Below are 20,521 nucleotides of genomic sequence, written 5' to 3' on the forward strand. Positions count from 1 at the left end.
TTAAATGATGTCATGCCATCTCCACAACAATAGCCAATGTCTCGAGTTCACTTTGCCTTTCATGAAGAATTTAGCCTCATCACACACAGTAAAATACTTATTTGGTCCTTCTCATTTGAGAGATAATTAGTGCATATCATATGGTTATGTAGCAGACACCTCTTTTTTAAGCAGGCTATTAAGCCTAATACATAGAATAGTTATTCTAGCATACAAAGTGGCTGAGAGGTTGTAGTAGGCTGCTATACGCTAGGCTGACAAATCCAGGAATGGTATTGCAGAAAGCCTGCCAGACAGTGTGGTGCAGAGGGGCCTCACAGGCATTGTGTTACTGTGTGTGTGTGTGTATATGTGCTAGTGATCGAGTCAGCATGCGGTTACTGCAGTTATTTAGGTCACAGTGAGTGTTCCCTAGCATCATCCTGCTCTCGCGAGCTTACATTCTGTTAGGCGAAACCGAATGTAAGCTCGCGAGATCAGGATGGTTCGTATGAGGGTAAGTTTCCCAGACGTCAGGTGTCTGTCACACTGGGTCCTCTGTCAGCCCTCGGTGGACGAGTTTAGAACTACACCTTGTTAGTACGTCAGTCAGCTCTATGGCTCTAGAGAGCCTTATGACTTGGTCAGGGGGTATATCGGCGAAGCATGAGGCCAGCTCATGGTTTTTCATGCTAGGTTTGACTTCATATAGCCATAGGCATGTTGACAGAATGTTAAAGCTGTAGATTACTAAAGTAAGGACTATAGCAATGTAGGGCCCAGAGTTTTTCCGCACCGTGTGTCTCGACTTGTTATTGGCAATCACTAACTAGGGACAGGAGTTTTCCTGGTCAGGTGACAGGTCACATGGCCAGGAAAAAAAACAATAAACCCTGAAAATATTAACCATATGGATCCATAGATTGGATTGGCATGGAGTCGTTTATTTACAAAAACAGAAAAGCACAGTTACCGTACATGAACAAATAACAGTCACACAGGATAGAATTGATGGGTCATACAAATGCTGCATACGGAGGAGACCTGGCAGTGGTTCTACTGGACACCAGTCTTGGGGTCAATTTCATTTCAATTCAGGAATTACACTGAACATATAATTCCAATTATCTTCAACGCTCAATAAGGAACATTGGGAAATGAAATTTGGTTTACTTTATGAATTGACTGGAATTGAAATGGAATTGACCCCAACCCTGCCAGACACTTATTTACATCATCATTTAAAGGAAAATAAAACAACAGTGATAATTTATGGTTTTGTGGTAGTGAAACAGTCTGGTTCCTCGTGGTTTAAAATCTGAGCCCCGTTAGTCTCGTTCTGCCTGTCCTCTCTTCCCTTACCATTTCCTCCATGTGTGATTTTGCTGGTCTAAAACTTGAACTCTTTGTATTTCTTGGCACCACTTCGTGTGTCTTGGGGCTGGGCCTTCCTCTTCTTTTGCTGTGGGAGAGAGAGAAAGGGAAATGAGAGTGCGAGAGAGAAAAAAATAGGTTGTCAATATTGTCATACAACAGTGAAAACACTACTTCTACCCCTCTACTAACCCCCTATCCCGGCACAACATGTTGACATAGGTCTCTGTGCTACTGAGTACAGAACAGTCGTTATGAGGCAGGAGGGGTTCCAACACACACGCACACACATTATCTCTACAGGGCTGATAAGAGGGAGAGAGGAAGGAGGGAGGGAGATAGCTGTGCGTGTACACGCCCCTTTCAAACACTGATATTACAGGAGGATAGCCATATTCACAAGCATAGAGATTACATTTTTAAAAAGCAAGACCTTGCAATATTAGTTATTATGAAAGTGGATTTTAAAAACATTGGATTTCTGGAGCTAAAGTTGTAATAGGGATTTAGGTGTTGAAATCACTCATAAAAATGGCCCTCTAGTCTTCCCATCTAGAGTTTGTTTTTGTTTCCTTTTGAACTGAAAACTGGTAATACAAACACTCTTAACCTCAGCAAGGCTCTAGTGGTCTAATACATTTCAAAAACCGAGAATAAGATTTCCAGTATGCTAGCCTGCAGTCGCTCCCTCCTCTCACCTTCTGTTTGGCGGCGTGCTCGGCCACCATGTCGCTGAAGTCCTCCTTCTCCACCTGGGCCTCCTGGTTCCTGACGTGCTCTTCGTACTTCTGGGTCATGGCCATTGGGTCCAGCTCCAACTCCTCTGGGGCCAGGGCTACCTCCACCCCCTGGGACTCCTGGCCTCCACCCGCCTTACGACCAGCCATCGCCTGGAGAGGGACAGAGAGAGAGCGAGAGGGGGGTTCAAACAAAAGACAATCTGAAATGGTAGTGGCACCCTAATTTCCTAGTGTGTGTGTGTGTGTGTGTGTGTGTGGTACGACTGCGTCCAAATGGTTTGGAGACCTGGCCGAAAATAGTTCACTATAGATCGGGTGCTGATTCGGGCGCAGTCATAGTGTGTGTGTGTGTATGATCCTGAGGATGGATGTAGATGTGTTGACTACGCAATGCATTCGTGTACAGTATGTATCAAAACTCGCATGAAAGCAGACGTTGTTCTTACCCCCGATACGTCGTAGATGTGTGTGGATGCCATCATGGCTGCCCCTCCAGAGCCCGTTCTCCTCTCTGGGAGCACCGTGAACAGCTGAGGAGTCTCATTCCTACACATAATTCAGTAGAAATAAATCACTAGAAGATACAAACTCACACACTCACAGCCTAGGTAGCACAACACACACAATAGAGAATACACACACACAGCTTAAGTAAGGCCACACACTCACCCGTCCATGGCCTCCTCGATCTTCTTCTTCCTCAGCTCGATGAGCTCTGGAGTCTCCATACCAGCAGGCACTGACGAGAAGCCTCCTGGGGTGATCAGACCACTGGGGGAGAGGCATATACAAAACACACACAGGTTTGGAGTTAGAACACTGATCAAGGTACTCAAGTCAACCAAATGCAAATGTTATTCCGTGCGATCAAAGGCCAATTGATCCAACAGTATAAAGAGACTGGTTCATTTCAAGTCAATGTCAACATGTTGTGTTTGAAACGTCCAGTAAACAACATGTGAATGTCTACCTGTCGGCCGGTGTGAAGAAGCCGGTTTCGTCTGGTTTCTCCTCGTCGCTCTCATCTTCTTCCTCTTCCTCTGAAGACTCCTCATCTGAAGGCTCCAGCTCTCCCCATGGCGTACGATCCACCTCCTCCTCCTCAGCCTTAGCCTACTCAGAGAGAGACACATATACACACACACACACACACACACACACATTAGGGCACCAGTCAATACACCAATAGATTAAAAGCAGACTGGTTGTATGATATAGGCATATGTGGTAGTGAGTGTAGGGAAGTTTGGTGTATGGTAGATATTAGGGGTATGAGGCAGGATTGTAGAGTATCCATCAGTGTATGAGGAGGATCTTACCTGGAAGTCTCCTGCATTGGTCCCGAACACATCACCGTACAGAGGCTTGCCGGTCTCATCTACAGGAGGCTTCCCCCAACCACCAGCATGGTAACCAAACGAACAGCTCTGAGAGGAGGGAGAGAACGAGAGCGGAAGAGGGGGAGTCAAACGTCTGTAATGAGCTTCACGATACTGCAACATTTCAATACAGCGTTAATACTTTTGTAACAAGTCGGTAAATTGTTAAAGAGCGTGTCTCTGCTAAAGTCGGGCTTACCTCTGGGATGGGTGAGTTGAGTCCAGGGATCTTGAGGTTGGGATAGGAGGGAGGGGGGCCGTATCTCTGCATGGCGATGAGCCAGGGAGGGGGCACCTTGTGGGAGTTCTACACAGAGAGGGGGGAGGGGAGAGTGAAGCAATTTTATTGACAAGACCATTGTGTATCAGTGTCATTCTGCTCTCAAAAAGACGACCATCATCAATACAATTATTTTAGTCAAATCAAATAAAGGATAACTATAAAGCTGTCCAGCAACAATAACGTTAGTGGCGAGATAACAATAACATGAAGTAGTAGATGAGGATGAATATTTACTCACCGGTCCAACCGGCATGCCCAGAGCGATACGCAGTTCATCTGACAGATCGCCTGGTTTCTTCTCCTTCAGCCTCGTCTCAAACTCTTTCCCCTGAGAGAGAGAGAGAGAGAGAGAGAGGTCAGTGTGAGAACCAGAAACCTACCAGAGCAGTCCACTGACAACCAGGATTTCATTCAACAAGGAACTATTGAAGGAAACCCAAAATCAACCACATAGTAGAGCTGGGCCATATGGACAAAAATCCATATCGCGATAAATCCCCTAAATGTATGTGATAATGATAAATAGAGTAGTAAGTTCATAACGTTCATGTGCTAGGGAAGTGAATGCTAGGGAAGTGAATGCTAGGGAAGTGAATGCTAGGGAAGTGAATTTGAAATAATTCACTATTCAAATAATGTCATGACATTTTTGGGGGGGGATATCCGGATAGTCGAAAGAGACGGGTTAGTTGACAACGTCACCCAAAAAAACGCAGGGGAATCGTAAGTGACTCGTTTCAGCTAGGCCGTCAATGTAAATAAGAATTTGTTCATAACTGACTTGCCTAGTTAAATAAAAGGTTAAATAAATAAAAGCTCATTTCATGTTGTTCTTGATACCATGTCTTGTTTTGAGGTGTTTTGACTAATTTCATGTCAATGCTAATATGGCAAAAATGTGCTAGCTAGCTAACCAACAACTGTAACGATGTATTTGAGACAACAAGTGCTCTTTGTGCAAATGTATTTATGTTTTCAATAAACATAGAATATAGTTTACATGTTGTCAACAATCTAACCCAACCCTGTGTGTTTTGCCCCACTGTTGCGCACGCATCGGTTTTGCTGCTAAACAACCAACCTGTCTATACATGTAAAACTAATAAAACTTGTTTAAACTTGCGAATGCTACCTGCCCCAATGCATAGTGCCAACTGTAAAGTTTGGTGGAGAAGGAATAATGGTCTGAGGCTGTTTTTCATTGTTTGGGCTAGGCTCCTTAGTTCCAGTGAAGCGAAATCTTAACGTGACAGCATACAATGACATTCAAGACAAACACCTTTGGGATGAATTGGTATGCAGACTGCGAGCCAGGCCTAATTGCCCAACATCAGTACCCGACCTCACTAATGCTCTTGTGGCCAAATGGAAGCAAGTCCCCGCAGCAATGTTCCAACATCTAGTAGAAAGCCATCCCAAAAGAGTGGAGGCTGTTATAGAAGCAAAGGGGGGGACCAACTCCATATTAATGCCCATGATTTTGGAATGAGATGTTTGACAAGCAGGTGTCCACATTCTTTTGGTGTAGTATATCTACCTCGTAGTAGAGGTCTCCATGGATGGAGAGTTTGGGCTTCATCTGCCACTTGAAGAAGGCGTCGTGGAGCTTCTGGTAGTCAATGTCGATCTTGCCCATCTTGGGACGAACCTTCTCCCTCATCTTGGTCTTCATGGTCTTGGCATCCTCCTGTGAACAGGGAACATGGCGTTAAAGAGTTTACACAGGATAAAACAGATGCATATTAGATTGTGTCCTACTACAATAGAAATAGATCAGGGTTCCCCAACTGGAGGCCCGTGGGTCGAATTTGGCACGCAGGTGATTTTATTTGGCCCCTCGAGTTTATTTTACTTTTTGGGGGGACTGTAAAAACACTAGCAAATCAGCTTCAAGTGATTTTCATTTTAGAAATCTGTTCCAAAGTATAATAGAGAGATATACTGTATGTGATCAAACACGGCACGTGCCCCATCAGATTTGTCCTGTTGTTGTTTTTCTGTAATACTACTAGCCACCTAGCAATTTTATAAAGTAGGTTTTAGCTAGCCCAGACAGGTTCCCAATCTCCCAACCTCAATTAGATACCAAGAAGCCATTTCAGGCTATCAATCAAGTTAGAGTAGCTAGCTTGTCTAATTATCTTAGCTGGCATGCCTGCTAGCAAGGTTGGTAGACTTTAGAAAAGCAAGCAATTACTAAACGTACTGAATAAGACTCACATTCCTTTCAATCTTTTACGCCGATTTTAGCAGAGATTCAAATTTTGTTTCTTAAAAAATAAATAACCACCAGTCAGGAGGATACAGACAGCTCAAGAGGTATGCCTAGATGTGCAGAAAAATATACTTTTTTTTACGTGATCATATACAAATGCAAGCAAGGTTAGAAATTATTATGTTTTAGTCAAATTTGATATCTGTGCTTCTTGCAGTCAACAAAATTGTAATTATGTTCCGGGCCCCTGACCATCCGCTCAAGAAAAATCAAGTTGATGATCCCCGAAAAACATGGTCCTTCCGTACTAGGTAATCACAGATAAAAGCAATGCCCCAACCACATTCTTACACCTATCTAGTCATGATGGATCCTTGTTTACCTCAAAGAGGAAAGCATTCAAACATGAGTACATCCCAAAATGGATCCACTTATATTGCCACCAGCTTGTGGCCCCCTGTGCCCATTCAACCCCAACTAGTCACCCACCTTCTCTTGCAGAGCCTCTCTCATCTCCTGGATGCCCGTCCTCTTGATGAACTCTGGCAACTCAAAGGGTGGCTTCTCTATACCCCTCTTGCCCTGGAGGTACTTCCTCTTGAAGCACCAGTGTCGGGGGACAGGGACCGTGTTCCTGGTTGCCTTCAGGTGTACCAGCAGCTTGGGCTCCTGGGCCGTCACATCGTGCATCTCCACCACGTCAGGACGCGCCACCAACTGGAGAGGAGAGAGGGAGGGGGATGACAGGAGAGAAGGGAGCAAAAAGAGAGTTGATATAGTTGGTCACATGCTGACTAGACCGGGGACGCGCATGCGCCATTGCTCGCATGTTAATTTTGTCCATCCACACCAGACACGATCAGGACACGCAGGTTGAAATATCAAAACTAACTCTGAACCAACTATATTAATTTGGGGACAGGTCGAAACGCATGAAACATTCAAGGCCATTTAGCTAGCTTGCAGTAGCTAGCATGCAGTTGTAGCTAATTTGTCCTGGGATATAAATACTGGGTTGTTAGTTTACCTGAAATGCACAAGGTCCTCTACTCCGACAATCCACAGAGAAAAGGGTAAACCTAGTAAGATTCTAGTAATCTCTCATCCTTCAGTCTTCTTCGGACTTTATATGGCGGTCGGCAACCAACTTTTATTTTACCTTTATTTAACTAAGCAAGTCAGTTAAGAACAAATTCTTATTATCAATGATGGCTAGAGTGGGTTAACTGCCTTGTTCAGGGGCAGAACGACAGATTTTTACATTGTCAGCTCAGGGATTCGATCTTGCAACCTTTCGGGTACTAGTCCAACGCTCTAACCACTAGGCTACCTGCCGCCCCAACTTTATGGTGCATTATAACCCCCGACTGGAGTGTGGACCTCAGTTCAGCTTTCAATCACCCACGTGGGTATATGCTTCTAAAAACCAATAACGAGATGGGAGAGGCAGGACTATTTTAGCGCCTGGCTACGCAGACGCTCATTGACGTGTGCGAGCGGTTATTGTTGAAACGAATCAATAACATGTATGTGTACATTTATTTTTGGTGTGGTCAGCACGCCAGACGATCCCGCAGGTGAAGAAGCCGGATGTGGAGGTCCTGGGCTGGCATGGTTACGCATGGTCTGCGGTTGAGGCCGTTGGACGTACTGCCAAATTATCTAAAACGATGTTGGAGGCGGCTTATGGTAGAGAAATGAACATTAAATTATCTGACAACAGCTTTGGTGGACATTCCTGCAGTCAGCATGCCAATTGCACGCTCTCTCAAATCTTGAGATATATGTGGCATTGTGTTGTGTGACAAAAATGCACATTTTAGAGTGCTGTTATTGTCCCAGCACAAGGTGCACCTTTGTAATGATCATGCTGTTTAATCAGCTTCCTGATATGCCACACCTGTCAGGACAGGTACATTAGCGTGTCTAGTTTAAGAAACAGTTTAAGAAACAGACGCCTCACAAGTCCTCAACTGGCAGCATCATTAAATAGTACACCAGTCTCAACGTCAACAGTGAAGAGGCGACTCCGGGAGTTCTTGAAATGTTCCAGATTGAATTACCTTCATGTCTTAAAGTAATGATGGACTGTCGTTTCTCTTTGCTTATTTGAGCTGTTCTTGCCATAATATGGACTTGGTCTTTCCAAATAGGGCCATCTTCTGTATACCAACCCTACCTTGTCACAACAACTGATTGGCACAAATGCATTAAGAAGGAAGGAAAGAAAGAAAATCCACAAATAAACTTTTAACAAGGCACACCTGCTAATTGAAATGCATTCCAGGTGACTACATCATGAAGCTGGTTGAGAGAATGCCAAGAGTGTGCAAAGCTGTCAAGGCAAAGGTTGGCTACTTTGAAGAATCTCAAATATAAAATATATTTTGATTTGTTTAACACTTTTTTGGTTACTACATGATTCCATGTGTTATTTAATAGTTTTTGATATCTTCACTATTATTCTACAATGTAGAAAACTGTAAAAAATAAAGAAAAACCCTTGAATGAGTAGATGTGTTCAAACTTTTGACTGGTACTGTGTGTGTGTGTGTATAGTCAGTACTTATAACATTAATGATACACAGCATTAATGACACCAGCTAGATCTTATAACCACTATGTTATAAGAAAGTGGTTTACCTGTTTGAGTTCAGCCACAGTCAGTCTATTCATCCTTCTCAGCTTCTTCTTAGATAGCTTGGGAACATCTGGTCTGATCTCCTGTACACACAGAGAGAGAGAGATGGAGAGAGATGGAGAGATGGAGAAAGGGGAGTAAGGAGGACGACTTCCATGGTCAACAGTTCCAAAGGAGTAATTGACAACATGAACAGGAAGACACTATCCCCATGTCCCAATCCTCTAACTTTCTCTCTGAAAGGGAGAGAACAAGTGCACACTACTTAGGGCAGTAGGCTAGATAATTGAGACACCGAGTATAAACAGTCCTGCTCGAGAATTTGTCTTGTTCATCCAAGCCAAGGAATGAGGAAAACATAGGATAGATGAATACTAACATCATCACTGTCATCGCTGTCTTTTGCCTCCTCCTCAAACCCCTTCTTCTTCAACATGGTAGGAGCCTCCTTCTCTTTCTCCGGCTCCTTCTCTTTCTCTTTCTTCACATCGTCAGTCAGCTGAGGGATGAAAAAAAAAAAAAAAACAGTGAGAGGGATGGAGACAAAGCCAGTTAAGTGAAGAAATTTACTAAACACTCAAACAGAAAACCCTAACCAAATTGAACAACAATATATTGTATTTCATAAGAGGTCATGAAAACGGTAAATAATAAGGTCAAGAAGATTGTGGACAAATCTGTAGGATGTTTTGACGGATCATTTGTTAATTCGTTATTAATAAACAAATAATCAAAACGGAGCAGGCTCTCACCTTGAAGGCCTCAAAGATCCTCTTGAAGAAGATGAAGTTAGGATCGTAGATCTCCGGTTCCTCAGTGACGTACTCGATCTCCACCTCATGCTCTTTCTCCTTCCCGCCATCCTCTTTCTTCTCCACCGCCTGCTCCCTCTTTTCCTGCACACGCCTCTTCTTGTTCTTCTTCTTGCGGTTCCTGCGCTTGCGGTTTTTCTGAGAAGGGAAGAGAGAAAATGTCAGGAAATAGCACCATTTCTTAATCCGCACACCAACTCAGTGGCCTTGTGGTTAGTGTCCGCCCTTCAATTCTAAGGTTGTGAGTTCAATTCCCTGCTGAGTCGCAGCCTTCTGAATTCGCATTGGAGAAGCTCTAAGGTTCTTCCCCTCTGTTGCCTTTTGAAAAGAAGGCAAGGAGAGAGGACGCGAGGAATCAAGAAAAGACAATTGAGATTCACCCACAGACAGCAGGAGAGAAGTTGTGAATGAGAACAATGCTCACATCTTTCTTGGAGAGAGAACTGTCATCCTCTTCCGTCTCAGACAGGACGGGGGCGGAGGAGTTGTTCATCTCCATCTCCTGGCTCTCCTCCTCCTCTTCTTCTGGAAAAGGATAGAAAACAACAGGACATTCACTGACCAGTTCAAGTCCTACAAGGCTCTGAACCTAGATAACAAGAACTAGGACAGCAGTACTTAGAATAGAAAGATACCATGAGAGTTAGAGGTTTGGTTGATGTTAACTTACTGAAAGATATGAAGAAATATTCAATAAATATATTTTATAAATAAAGTTAGCTTAATTTATTTGTTTAAGTCATGATTTTGTCATTTGATAAGGATTTATGCATAATCCAACTCCACTGTTCTGACCTGTGGGAGCGGTGCTTAGCTGCTCCTGTCTGATCTCCTTTAGTTGGAGGATCTTCTCCAGGGCCTGAGGGATCTTAGGGCCAATGCCCACCTCCTCTCCCTGCCACACCTGTTAAACACACGCACACACACACACTAGATTTTCTTACGTCAGGTGTCTCCTGATACTAAACATATCACAAATCAATTTCTTCTAAATCTTACACTGAGCAGACTTCTATAGCGGCTGAATTCTTACCTGAGATAACTCACTAAATGAAAACGTAAGTTGCAAGCATCCAGTTCAATTTACATGGGTGTTAAGTATTTTGTCCCTTATGTTTAAGAGCACAAAGTAGACTACGACAAACAATATTTACAAGGAAAATGTCTATTAGTTTGACGTTGAGTCGTACCTCTCTGGCGTCCTCTCCTGGGGGTGGGGGAACTCTCTGTCTCTGGGTATGCATCATGGACATTCCAGGAGGAGGTGGGTTCATTCCACCAGGATTTATACCAGGAGGGGGTGGGTTCATACCTACAACACAACAAGACCCACATTTTCATTTACACCAACCATGTCGATGTACCGCGGTGGTGTTATGTAAGCACGAAACAGAAGAAAATGGACAGAAACAGGGAGGGACTATCTGGACATGTCCATTAAGAAACGATTGTTATAATTTTCTGTAGACAACGACCGATATGGGTTTTGAAGGGCCGATATTGAGAAAAATTGTAAAAAATTGCCAATATTTTATGGCGATAATACATATAATTCAATTTGAACATTTTAATAACAAATGTTCCCATATACAGCCATATATGGCTTCAACAAATCAGTTATACAACCATACAATCAATTTGATTTTGTTTTTAACAATACAACTATTTACACAATAGTACATTTCTTGATAAACTGGGTGAAGCAAGATTGCATAGGCCTACTCACAATACAGCTGAATTCATATTTAAGAGGACTGTCTTCATGCATTGATTTATTGACTCCTTTTGGCCTTTTTCAGTAGTCTACGGGGCAACAGAAGACAATCTGTTGCCCTTTCATTTGAGACCACGTTAGGCCTACTAATCAATCCAATTTTTATAGAAGTAGCCCATTGTCTTCTTTTTTTAAAATGGGTTGTCTCTTTAAGAGACATGACACCACTCCTGTGTCATGTAACCAGAGCATGTGAGTGGAGCCTAGAGAGGAGCTTGCCTAATTTGACTGGAGCGCAGAGCGAGTTTCCCCAAAGGCTGGAGCAACTGCTCCAATTTCGCTCCAGTACCACTTATTTCACGAGATCAGCACATGCATTTGTAGTCTACTTGTGTGCTGCTATAGCCCCTTGCTTTAGCTACGGTCATGGAGTTTGCTAAAGATTTTCATAAAGAAACTGAAAAAACACAGGTGCAAAATCAAGGTGATTACAAGAGGAGGACCAAGAGCAAGAGAGGGAGTGCGGTGATGTAGTGTCCGCTAAAGAATCATTGTGGAATCTGAAAAGACACGTATCCCGAAAGCATGATGCTGTATTACATGCACATGCTAACAGAAAGGAACGAGGTGGGTAGCTAGCTACGTGTATCAATGTAGCTAATTATTCATAAACAAAAAATCTGAGCTCTTAAAAAGTGTGCTTCATTTTTGTTCTATTATCTATACAATAGGCTATCAATGATTTTGGCGAAATAGGCCTAACATATTACCTCTTTCAAGTGGATTTCTGTTTCGATAGGGTTATCTTTCCTAAAAAACCTTTACGCCTACATAAAGAAAAACTCATCATCCCTGCCCAGCCTGGCAAGAGTGGGCGGAAGGGTGTTTAGCATCCCTTGGCTCTGCAATCGCGGAGAGGGTATTCTCCGCTACTGGCCTACTCTCCAGGCACCATCACATGAGCCTGAAGCCACAGACTCTAGCCAAACTTGTGTTTATAAAAGTGATTTCAAAAGGCACTGTCATGGAGTTCACTAAATATTTTCATAAATAAACTGAAAAAGCAGACAGATGCAAAATCAAGGTTAATTACTAAGATGAGGAGCCTAATAAGGCATTTTTTAATTTCATTTTTATTTAGTTTTAAGTCACGGCCTACATGCGCAATTTATAGACTATGGTGATTTAATACAATTAAATGTTTAAATGCTGAACGCGTAATGTTCCTGCCAGCCTAGTGTGTTGCACTCGTAAATGCTTCACAATTTATTAATTTCTAGGCCATAGCCTTGAAATAGGCTAATAATAGCGCCTAAATAATACATTTTCCTTCTTAGACTATTTGTCTGGCTCCTTGGAAAGGATGTGGAGCGCCAGAGTGGTGCGCAAGCACCGCTCCGTGAGCGAAGAACGGGATTTTCGATGCTCAACTCCGCTCACATACTCTGCATGTAAGTCAGGCAGTTCGGCTCGGGCAGGTCGGCTCAGCAAGGGAAAGACAAGTCATTTAGCTAACTCAGTGAAGTAACAACATTTTTGGTAGTGCTGAACAATTTGTGCCTTTTGAGGTCGGTTCAGTTTCGGTTGAATTACTAGAAATAATCTCGGTTTAGATTATTTGGGTTGAATACTGTAACACCACTGAATAATTTATTAAATGTACTTTAATAAAATACTTCAGTTGTGTATATTACATTTGTTGTATTGATTACTATTATCTCATTCGAAGTCATCATCAGCTGTTGCCTATGCGTCTGACAAAATCACTATTTTGTAGTTCTTCAAAGTAAATAAGGCATACTTTTATGACTGCTGAATACCAACTACCAATAAGTTTGATCATGTATTTTCAGTTAGAGATACCTCGCAAAGCAACAGCTGCTCTCTATATCCCTTCACGATCATGCATTCTTGTCTCTTCTGTAGCAGGCGTGAAAAATAAACAGACCGGTCAAGTACACTGAACAAAAATAAACACAACATTTAAAGTGTTGGTCCCATGTTTCATGAGCTGAAATAAAAGATAACAGAAATTTTACATCCCTGTCAGTGAGCATTTCTTCTTTGGCAAGATAATTCATCCACCTGACAGGTGTGGTATATCAAGAAGATGACTAAACAGCATGATAAGCTTGTGCTGGGGACATTAAATGCCACTCTAAAATGTGCAGTTTTGTTACACAAACACAATGCCACAGATGTCTCAAGTTGAGGGAGCGTACAATTGGCATGCTGACTGCAGGAATGTCCACCAGAGCTGTTGCCAAAGAATTGAATGTTAATTTCTCTACAATAAGCCGCCACCAACGATGTTTTAGAGAATTTCGCAGTACGTGCAACTGGCCTCACAACCGCAGACCACTTGTATGGCGTCCTGTGTGCGAGCGGTTTTCTTATGTTAATGTGGTGAACAGAGTGCCCTATGGTGGTGGTGGGGTTATGGTATGGGCAGGAATAAGCTATGGACAACGAAGACAATTGCATTTTATTGATGGCAATTTGAATGCACAAAAATATCGTGATGAGATCCTGAGGCCCACTGTGATACACGTCTGTATTCCCAGTCAGGTGAAATCCATAGATTAGGGCCTCATTTATTTATTTCAATTGACTGATTTCCTCATATGAACTGTAACTGTAAATTCACTGAAATTGTTGAATGATGCGTTTATCTTTTTGTTCAGTAGAGATGTGCAATGGTTTATGATCATTGTAGTTAATTACCACGTTTTATGCGCTAGACTATGTAGAATATTGGCCTATTGGAAACTACATCACACAGTTCAGGCTGGACATGATTTATCTCTAGAGAAACTGTGCAATGCGCGCATTGAGCTCACAGAAGAAAAAAACGAACTAAATGGAATTCAAATAATTGAACCGACGACGAAATTCGTTTTTTTTAAAACTGAAAAATAACTTACATTTTGGTTAATCGCTCAGCACAAACACAGCTTTAAAGTTAGCATACTTTGCGTCAGGGTTGCATATTAGCAATCACAAATAAAGTTAGTGTAGTGAAATGAAGTTCTCTAGCATCCCATTCTCATCGATGGGGCTGCAGTGGAGAGCTTCAAGTTCCTTGGTGTTCTCATCATCAACAAACTAACATGGTCCAAGCACACCAAGACAGTCGTGAAGCGGGCACGACAAAACCTATTCCTCCTCAGGAGACTGAAAAGATTTGGCATGGGTCCTCAGATCCTCAAAAGGTTCTACAGCTACACCATCGAGAGCATCCTGACTGGTTGCATCCCTGCCTGGAATGGCAACTGCTCGGCCTCCGACGACAAGGCCCTACAGAGGGTAGTGTGAATGGCCCAGTACATCACTGGGGCCAAGCTTCCTGCCATCCAGGACCTCTATACCAGGCGGTGTCAGAAGAAGTCCCTAAAAATGGTCAAAGACTCCAGCCACCCAAGTCATAGACTGTCTCTCTGCTAACGCACGGCAAGCGGTACCGGAGCACCAAGTCTAGGCCCAAGAGGCTTCTAAACAGCTTCTACCCCCAAGCCATAAGACTCCCGAACATCTAGTCAAATGGCTACCCAAACTATTTGGTCACTTTAATAACTCTACCAACATGTACATACTACCTCAACTGACCGGTGCCCCCGCACATTGACTTTGTACCGGCACCCCCCTGTATATGTTGTTATTTTTTACTGCTGCTCTTTAATTACTTGTTACTTTTATCTCTTATTCTTAGCCATATTTTTTTGTTGAAACTGCACTGTTGGTTAGGGGCTTGTAAGTAAGCATTTCACTAAGGTTTCACCTGTTGTATTCGGTGCATGCGACTAACAAAATTTGATTTGATTAGCTAGCAAAAGTTAGCTCTATGCTGAATGTTGTTTACCTAGCTAGCTACTGGTATGTTGCTTTCAGGGTTTTCGTAAAAATTTGCCGCCGGACAGTGTGATTATAATTTACCTGAACACTAACGCATTAGGGTGTCCACCCACAGTGATCAAAATCATATTTAGATGATTGTAATTCATCTTAACAGAATAGAAATGTGCCTGTAAAGGTAATAAAACAAAGTAGAACGATGTTCTTATACCAACATGACAGGTTTTATTGAAAAGCAAAACATTGCCCATTGCGTCTTCCTCCCTGCTATAAATCATAAATTAATATATATGTACATTTTAAAAAACATTACGCCTAGAAGAACAAGCCGCCTACACAGTAATAAAACTTCAAAATATAATGTGTTTAACATAACTTGCGAACGACCTGTCCTATAGACTATTTGTATGAATATTTTTTTATGAATAAATAACAAAACACAGCTGTTTTAAAATACAATCTAGGCCTGAACATTTTAATTAGGCCTAATAAATAACAAAACATGGCAGTGTATGAACACCAGGGCTAGCCTGCCCCACTCCCGATGCTAATCAGCAACAAAGCAGTGGAAAGAGGCCACTCTAGGCCATAAAATAAAGAAATTAACCAACTGATATTGGACAATCAAATCCGATGTGTAAATAAACAACATTCGTTAAGGCTGGCTCATGAAGAGAAAGCTTATGGTCCTTTAAAACGAGGCCCATGCCATGCATTTATGAAAGCATAGCTCAAATAATATATCTTTTTACACTTCTACTGGATGTAAATAAACGGTACGTTATAATTTCAACTATCGTGGGGTCGTGACTCGTCACGTGTGATATACGTGGCTTATTAATAAACAACTCTGTTTCCTACTATATGCCGTCGGCTGACTAATGATTGCAACTCTCCGATGTGAATAGTTGGCAACGATGTTTCGTTTCCAAGAGCTACTGAATAAGCTCAAATGAAATGCACCAATTTCATATGATAAGCCTACACATAATTACTCTCCTCTCTCAATCCATTCCAAATCTGTATACTATACATGACACCAGGGCGGGATATGTTGATCCTGCCTAGGGCGACAGCAGAACTGTTATGACTGGGCCTGACGAACACAATTTGCCTCTAATTTACCTGTGTTTGCGTTGGACCTTGACATGCTCAAAGTGAGTCGCTGCTGTTGGAAAGTCAAAACTGTACAACTCCTTGGAGCAGCTTGCGATTTGCATCAGCCTCGTTACTTTCTCCTCGAAAAAGCGAGATCTTGAGGCAGTCTTTACTGTTTTGGAGAAAGAATCCCCTCGGTGGGCACACTGAACACAGAGAAAATCAACACAATCGTCGCCAATTTTGCCCAATCGGGGTACACTTATCTGAAGGAACTTGCGTCTTTTGCGTGGGCAAAAATGGAAACGCTTAATTTCCAAGCAGCTTGAGGATTTATTAACCTATGAAGTATATTTGACTTTGAAGTTGGAGCACACCATCAATGAATAACAAGCATTATATCGCAATCAAAAAAATGTATTCTACCGGAAACGGAACCCCTGGTTGCTTTGTAAGTGCTGCAGCTTGTATGGACATTGTCTTGCCTAACAGTTAATCAATTATCACCTTAAAAACGTCTACATTCCGTGTGGCATCATTAAAGTGTGCAAAATGTATATGCAGCATGAAAGGACTAGAGTGGGTAGCTAGCAAGCAGCCCAGAGGTTCCTCAAGGACAGGCTAACTAGTTAGCAGTGGCGCCGGATTGCAGGAGTTTCACACGAGAGGCAAGTGTGTTAACGTGCTATAAAGGGGAAAATCGGCTGTGCCGAAACTCAAGGGCCGATTGCCGATAACTAAGGGCTAATATCGGCCCGACCAATTACCAGTCGTTCTCTAGCGGTGTGCACTACTGACCTCTCATCATTGGGGGCATCATGCCAGGGGGTCGTGGACCCGGGTCAGACATCCTGGGCCCTGGTCCTCCATGCTGCATCTTAGCGAGCTCTTGCTGCCTCTCATGCTCCATCATCACTGCCGCCTGACAGAGAGATGAGATATGAGGAGGAGGGAAGTAAGAGAACAGGGAAGGAAGAGAGGAGGGAAGAAAGGAAAGAAGAGAGAAGGGAGATATGGATGAAGGGAAGAGAGGTAGGGAAGAGCAAGAATTAGAAGATGTGATATATTTCAAGCAAGTAAAGGGACTGTAACATTACTATATGATTGGTTGTGACACAAAACTATTAATAAATTACAACAAAATCATTTAGATGGGAGAAAGCCTCCAGTCCTCACCCTCTTCTGCTGCTCCAGAAGCTCCTGCTCCTTCATGTGCTCTTCCATAGCACGGGAATCCCCCTGAACACACACACAAAATGTCAACTTTTGAAACTATTCATCACCAACTGAACATCATACCAGAACCCCTCCAGAGCCACTGCTTCCTTCCCATCGCAAGATAATACAGACTACCTTACAACTAGGGCCTAGTGTATTTCCTAGTCAGGTAAAACTCAGGGGCCTAGATAAAACCCTCTCTGGTGGTTTGGTCTTACCTGCTGCTTGGCCCTCTCCTCATGCTGCATCATCATGGCAGCCCTCTGCTGCACCATCTTCAGCTGGTCCTCCTGGGAGAGGCCAGGGGGCATGCCTGGAGGCTCCATTCCCATATGCATCCCTGGTGGAGGGGGTCCACCCGCCATCATGCTCATCGCCTGGAGCATACCCATACCAGGTGGCATGGGCGGCATGGGCATCGGGGGCATGGGGGGGATGCCTGGCATCTGGGGGACAAAGGTAGAGGAGGAGGGAAGGGTGGTTGTTGGTAAGGTTGTTTTTGATTTGGGTAAGTAGTTCTTCCGGCACCATGTGACTTAACCAACTCCCCTTTGTTTTTACTGGTCAGGTCACATGGTAAAGGTAAAACTCCTGGTCCTGTTCATGACAGATTGATGACATGCTGCAGAGTCTATGGCTAAATAATCACAGTGATGAAATGTAAGAATGAGAGGAATTAGATTGGACTGTCTAAAAACCTTATAGGGTCGGTTGGTGCTGACCTGCGTGGTCATAGGTTTGTCATCACCCCCTTGGTTGGGCTTGCTGAGCATCACTCCAGTCTGAGTGGAAAAACGCAGATGCACACAAAGACAAATGGATCAGATAAACGCATAAGATGCAATACACTCTTCCACTCTCCCCCTCACTAGCACACACTGACCTGCATCATGTATCCCTTGAGCCTGTCCAGCATCTCCTCTCTGGGGCCTAAGGAAGGAGGAAAAGACAACTGTAAACCAACAATGAACAATACAGCTGGGACAACAACAATGATGATTTCATTACAAATGGATGGAATGAAAGGTTAATTTATATTGCTATGTAGTTAAATCAGCCACTTCGTGGAAAGCATCGGAACATGCATGACTTGCTATTAGACCATTTATCCTTGATCCAAAAATGTGTTCGGAAGGTTTGGGGGTGCTGCAATTTTTTTTCTTGGGGGGAGGACGTTTCCGCCCGTGCTGCAGATGGCTATATCGGTCCTATAATATAGGACTATCAAAGGCCTAGCAATACTTTTGTGGAAGAATATATTTCTACCCGTTTGATTTATTTTTTATTTCAGTTTTTTCAGGGGGTGCTGTACCTTAGCAGCCCTACTTCCCGCGGCTGTGGTCGGAGGTGCCGAATGGATGATGAGACGCAAATGCGGAGCCTCAGGAAGCCAAATTGAGCATGGAACCACTGTTCGCCTCAAATTTTGTAAAAATGCGGCGGGCTCAATATAACTCTGAATTTACCTGATTGGTTGATGGTAGGTATTGTATAAACACAAACATTGACAACTTCCTTCACAACAGCTCTGTGCTGCTGCATGGTCAATCCGATATTTGCATTGGCAGTGCAGCATTTACAGTGATACAGCCTTTACAGAAGTCAGGGAATTCATACTTCTTGGTACTTCGCTGAGCAGTGCAGAGCTGTTGTGAAGAAAGTTAAAAAGGAAGTTAGTTTGTGTTTATGCAGGACCTCCCGCCCTCACCTACCCTCAACCAATCATGTCAATGCCGGACCTATATTGAGCCCTCCACATTGTTACACATTTTGAGAGGGGCATGGCAATGCAATACTGAGCTCATTTTGGGCTCTGCATGCCTCTGGAGGCTTCGCTATTGCATCACACTATCCTTACGGCGCCTCCGACCATATTTTCGGATCAAGCATGAATTGGCTTTAAATGCTGTACAGCCAATGCAAACAGATTGACCATGCAGCGCCTTTTATCAAACACCCAACCAAAACAGCAAGTTAAGATTAGCTGTTAGCTATCAACCATGATGACTCACTAACGTTAAGCAAAATACTATGCGTAGAGGTGTTGAACATGAACTTGTAGCTAATATGTATTGTTTGTGTAGATAGCGAGCGAGTTATGATAACGTTAGTTTGCACTCTCCATTACTTCCATGAGGGCCTGCTAGCTAACTTTGCCGCGGAAGTACATATGTATGGATAGCATGTTAGCGGCTAGCTACTGCTACACACAATTCATTCAATTCAAATCTTGCTGCTCATCGGCTTCTAATCATACCCATGTTGGGTGCGCCTAGCTCGCCTAGCTTGGCTTGAAGCTCCGGATTGCTCCATGTATTCAGGGCCGCTACAGAGCTCCCCAAGTCGGAAGGCATGGGTTCAGTCCCCGGCGGTCCGTCGGAAGCCATGTTGAAATTCTACTGAGCAATGGGACTCTACAGAAACAACAGACACGAAAACCTGACAAATCTCGCAAAGAACTATGGGGAAACCGGAAAAAGCAGTTGGAGACATCTGGGTAATGTAGTTTGTGGTAGGAGGAATAATGTTATCCATGGGTTTCCAAATTACAACCACTAGGTCGCAGTATTTAAATAAGAAAAACACGATCCTGATTCATTGCCAAATTGACATGCCAATGTGAAGTAAGAGGCAATTTATGCTTGATCCGAGAAATGTGGTCAGAGGCGCTGTATGTATGGTGTGACACAATTGTGGAGCCTCCAGAGGCCAAATTGAGCTCCATACAAGGCGCTGTATGATCAATCTGTCACCTGCATGGGCCTTGCAGCATTTCCCTTACGAAAAAAGATTTCAGTCAGTGGAGTATAACTGCAATTACTGCGTCCAAAATACCACAGTCGACTGCAGTTACTGGAGTTTTACTGCAGTTTCAAAACCGCAATCTTTTTTTTGTAAGTGTTATGGTGATACTGCCTCTGCAGATGTCAGGGAATTCATACTTCTTGTGCTTCGCTGAGCAGCGCAGAGCTGTTGTGAAGCAAGTTGTTAAAGAAGTCAGTTTGTGTTTATACAGGACCTCCCGCCCTCACCTACCGTCAACCAATCATGTCAATGCGGAGCTATATGGAGGCGCAAGGCGATGCGGTACTGAGCTCAATTTGGCTTCTTTAGAATTGTTGACGGATCGCATCCAATTTTAAGGTGCATACACCACCACCTACTCTACTGGAGTGTGAGGCCATCGACAGCATCCGACGTGTTGCATCAATGCCT

The 20,521-nt window shown here is 43.3% G+C and overlaps 1 protein-coding gene across 2 annotated transcripts; it reads right to left on the minus strand.

Moving 5' to 3' along the window:
- Positions 1-902: 902 nt before the first annotated feature.
- Positions 903-19,724, minus strand: LOC115198466 (splicing factor 3B subunit 2). Of its 2 annotated transcripts, none has more exons than XM_029760427.1 (22): positions 19,563-19,724; positions 18,189-18,235; positions 18,004-18,087; positions 17,524-17,751; positions 17,264-17,326; positions 16,886-17,009; positions 10,614-10,735; positions 10,219-10,327; positions 9,848-9,948; positions 9,364-9,561; positions 8,991-9,110; positions 8,614-8,694; positions 6,460-6,687; positions 5,293-5,442; positions 3,994-4,083; positions 3,672-3,779; positions 3,413-3,520; positions 3,064-3,206; positions 2,763-2,864; positions 2,540-2,639; positions 2,052-2,243; positions 903-1,441 (listed from the first exon to the last, which is right to left on the minus strand). In XM_029760427.1, the coding sequence occupies exons 1-22, from the start codon at positions 19,690-19,692 to the stop codon at positions 1,370-1,372; spliced, it is 2,700 nt and encodes an 899-aa protein (XP_029616287.1). In that variant the 5' UTR covers positions 19,693-19,724; the 3' UTR covers positions 903-1,369. The 2 variants fall into 2 exon arrangements, with proteins under 2 accessions (XP_029616287.1, XP_029616288.1); XM_029760428.1 differs by having other exon boundaries at positions 18,028-18,087; positions 19,563-19,692.
- Between the last annotated feature and the right edge of the window lie 797 nt (positions 19,725-20,521).

Source organism: Salmo trutta, chromosome 8, assembly GCF_901001165.1.
Source record: "Salmo trutta chromosome 8, fSalTru1.1, whole genome shotgun sequence".
Taxonomy (NCBI): domain Eukaryota; kingdom Metazoa; phylum Chordata; class Actinopteri; order Salmoniformes; family Salmonidae; genus Salmo; species Salmo trutta.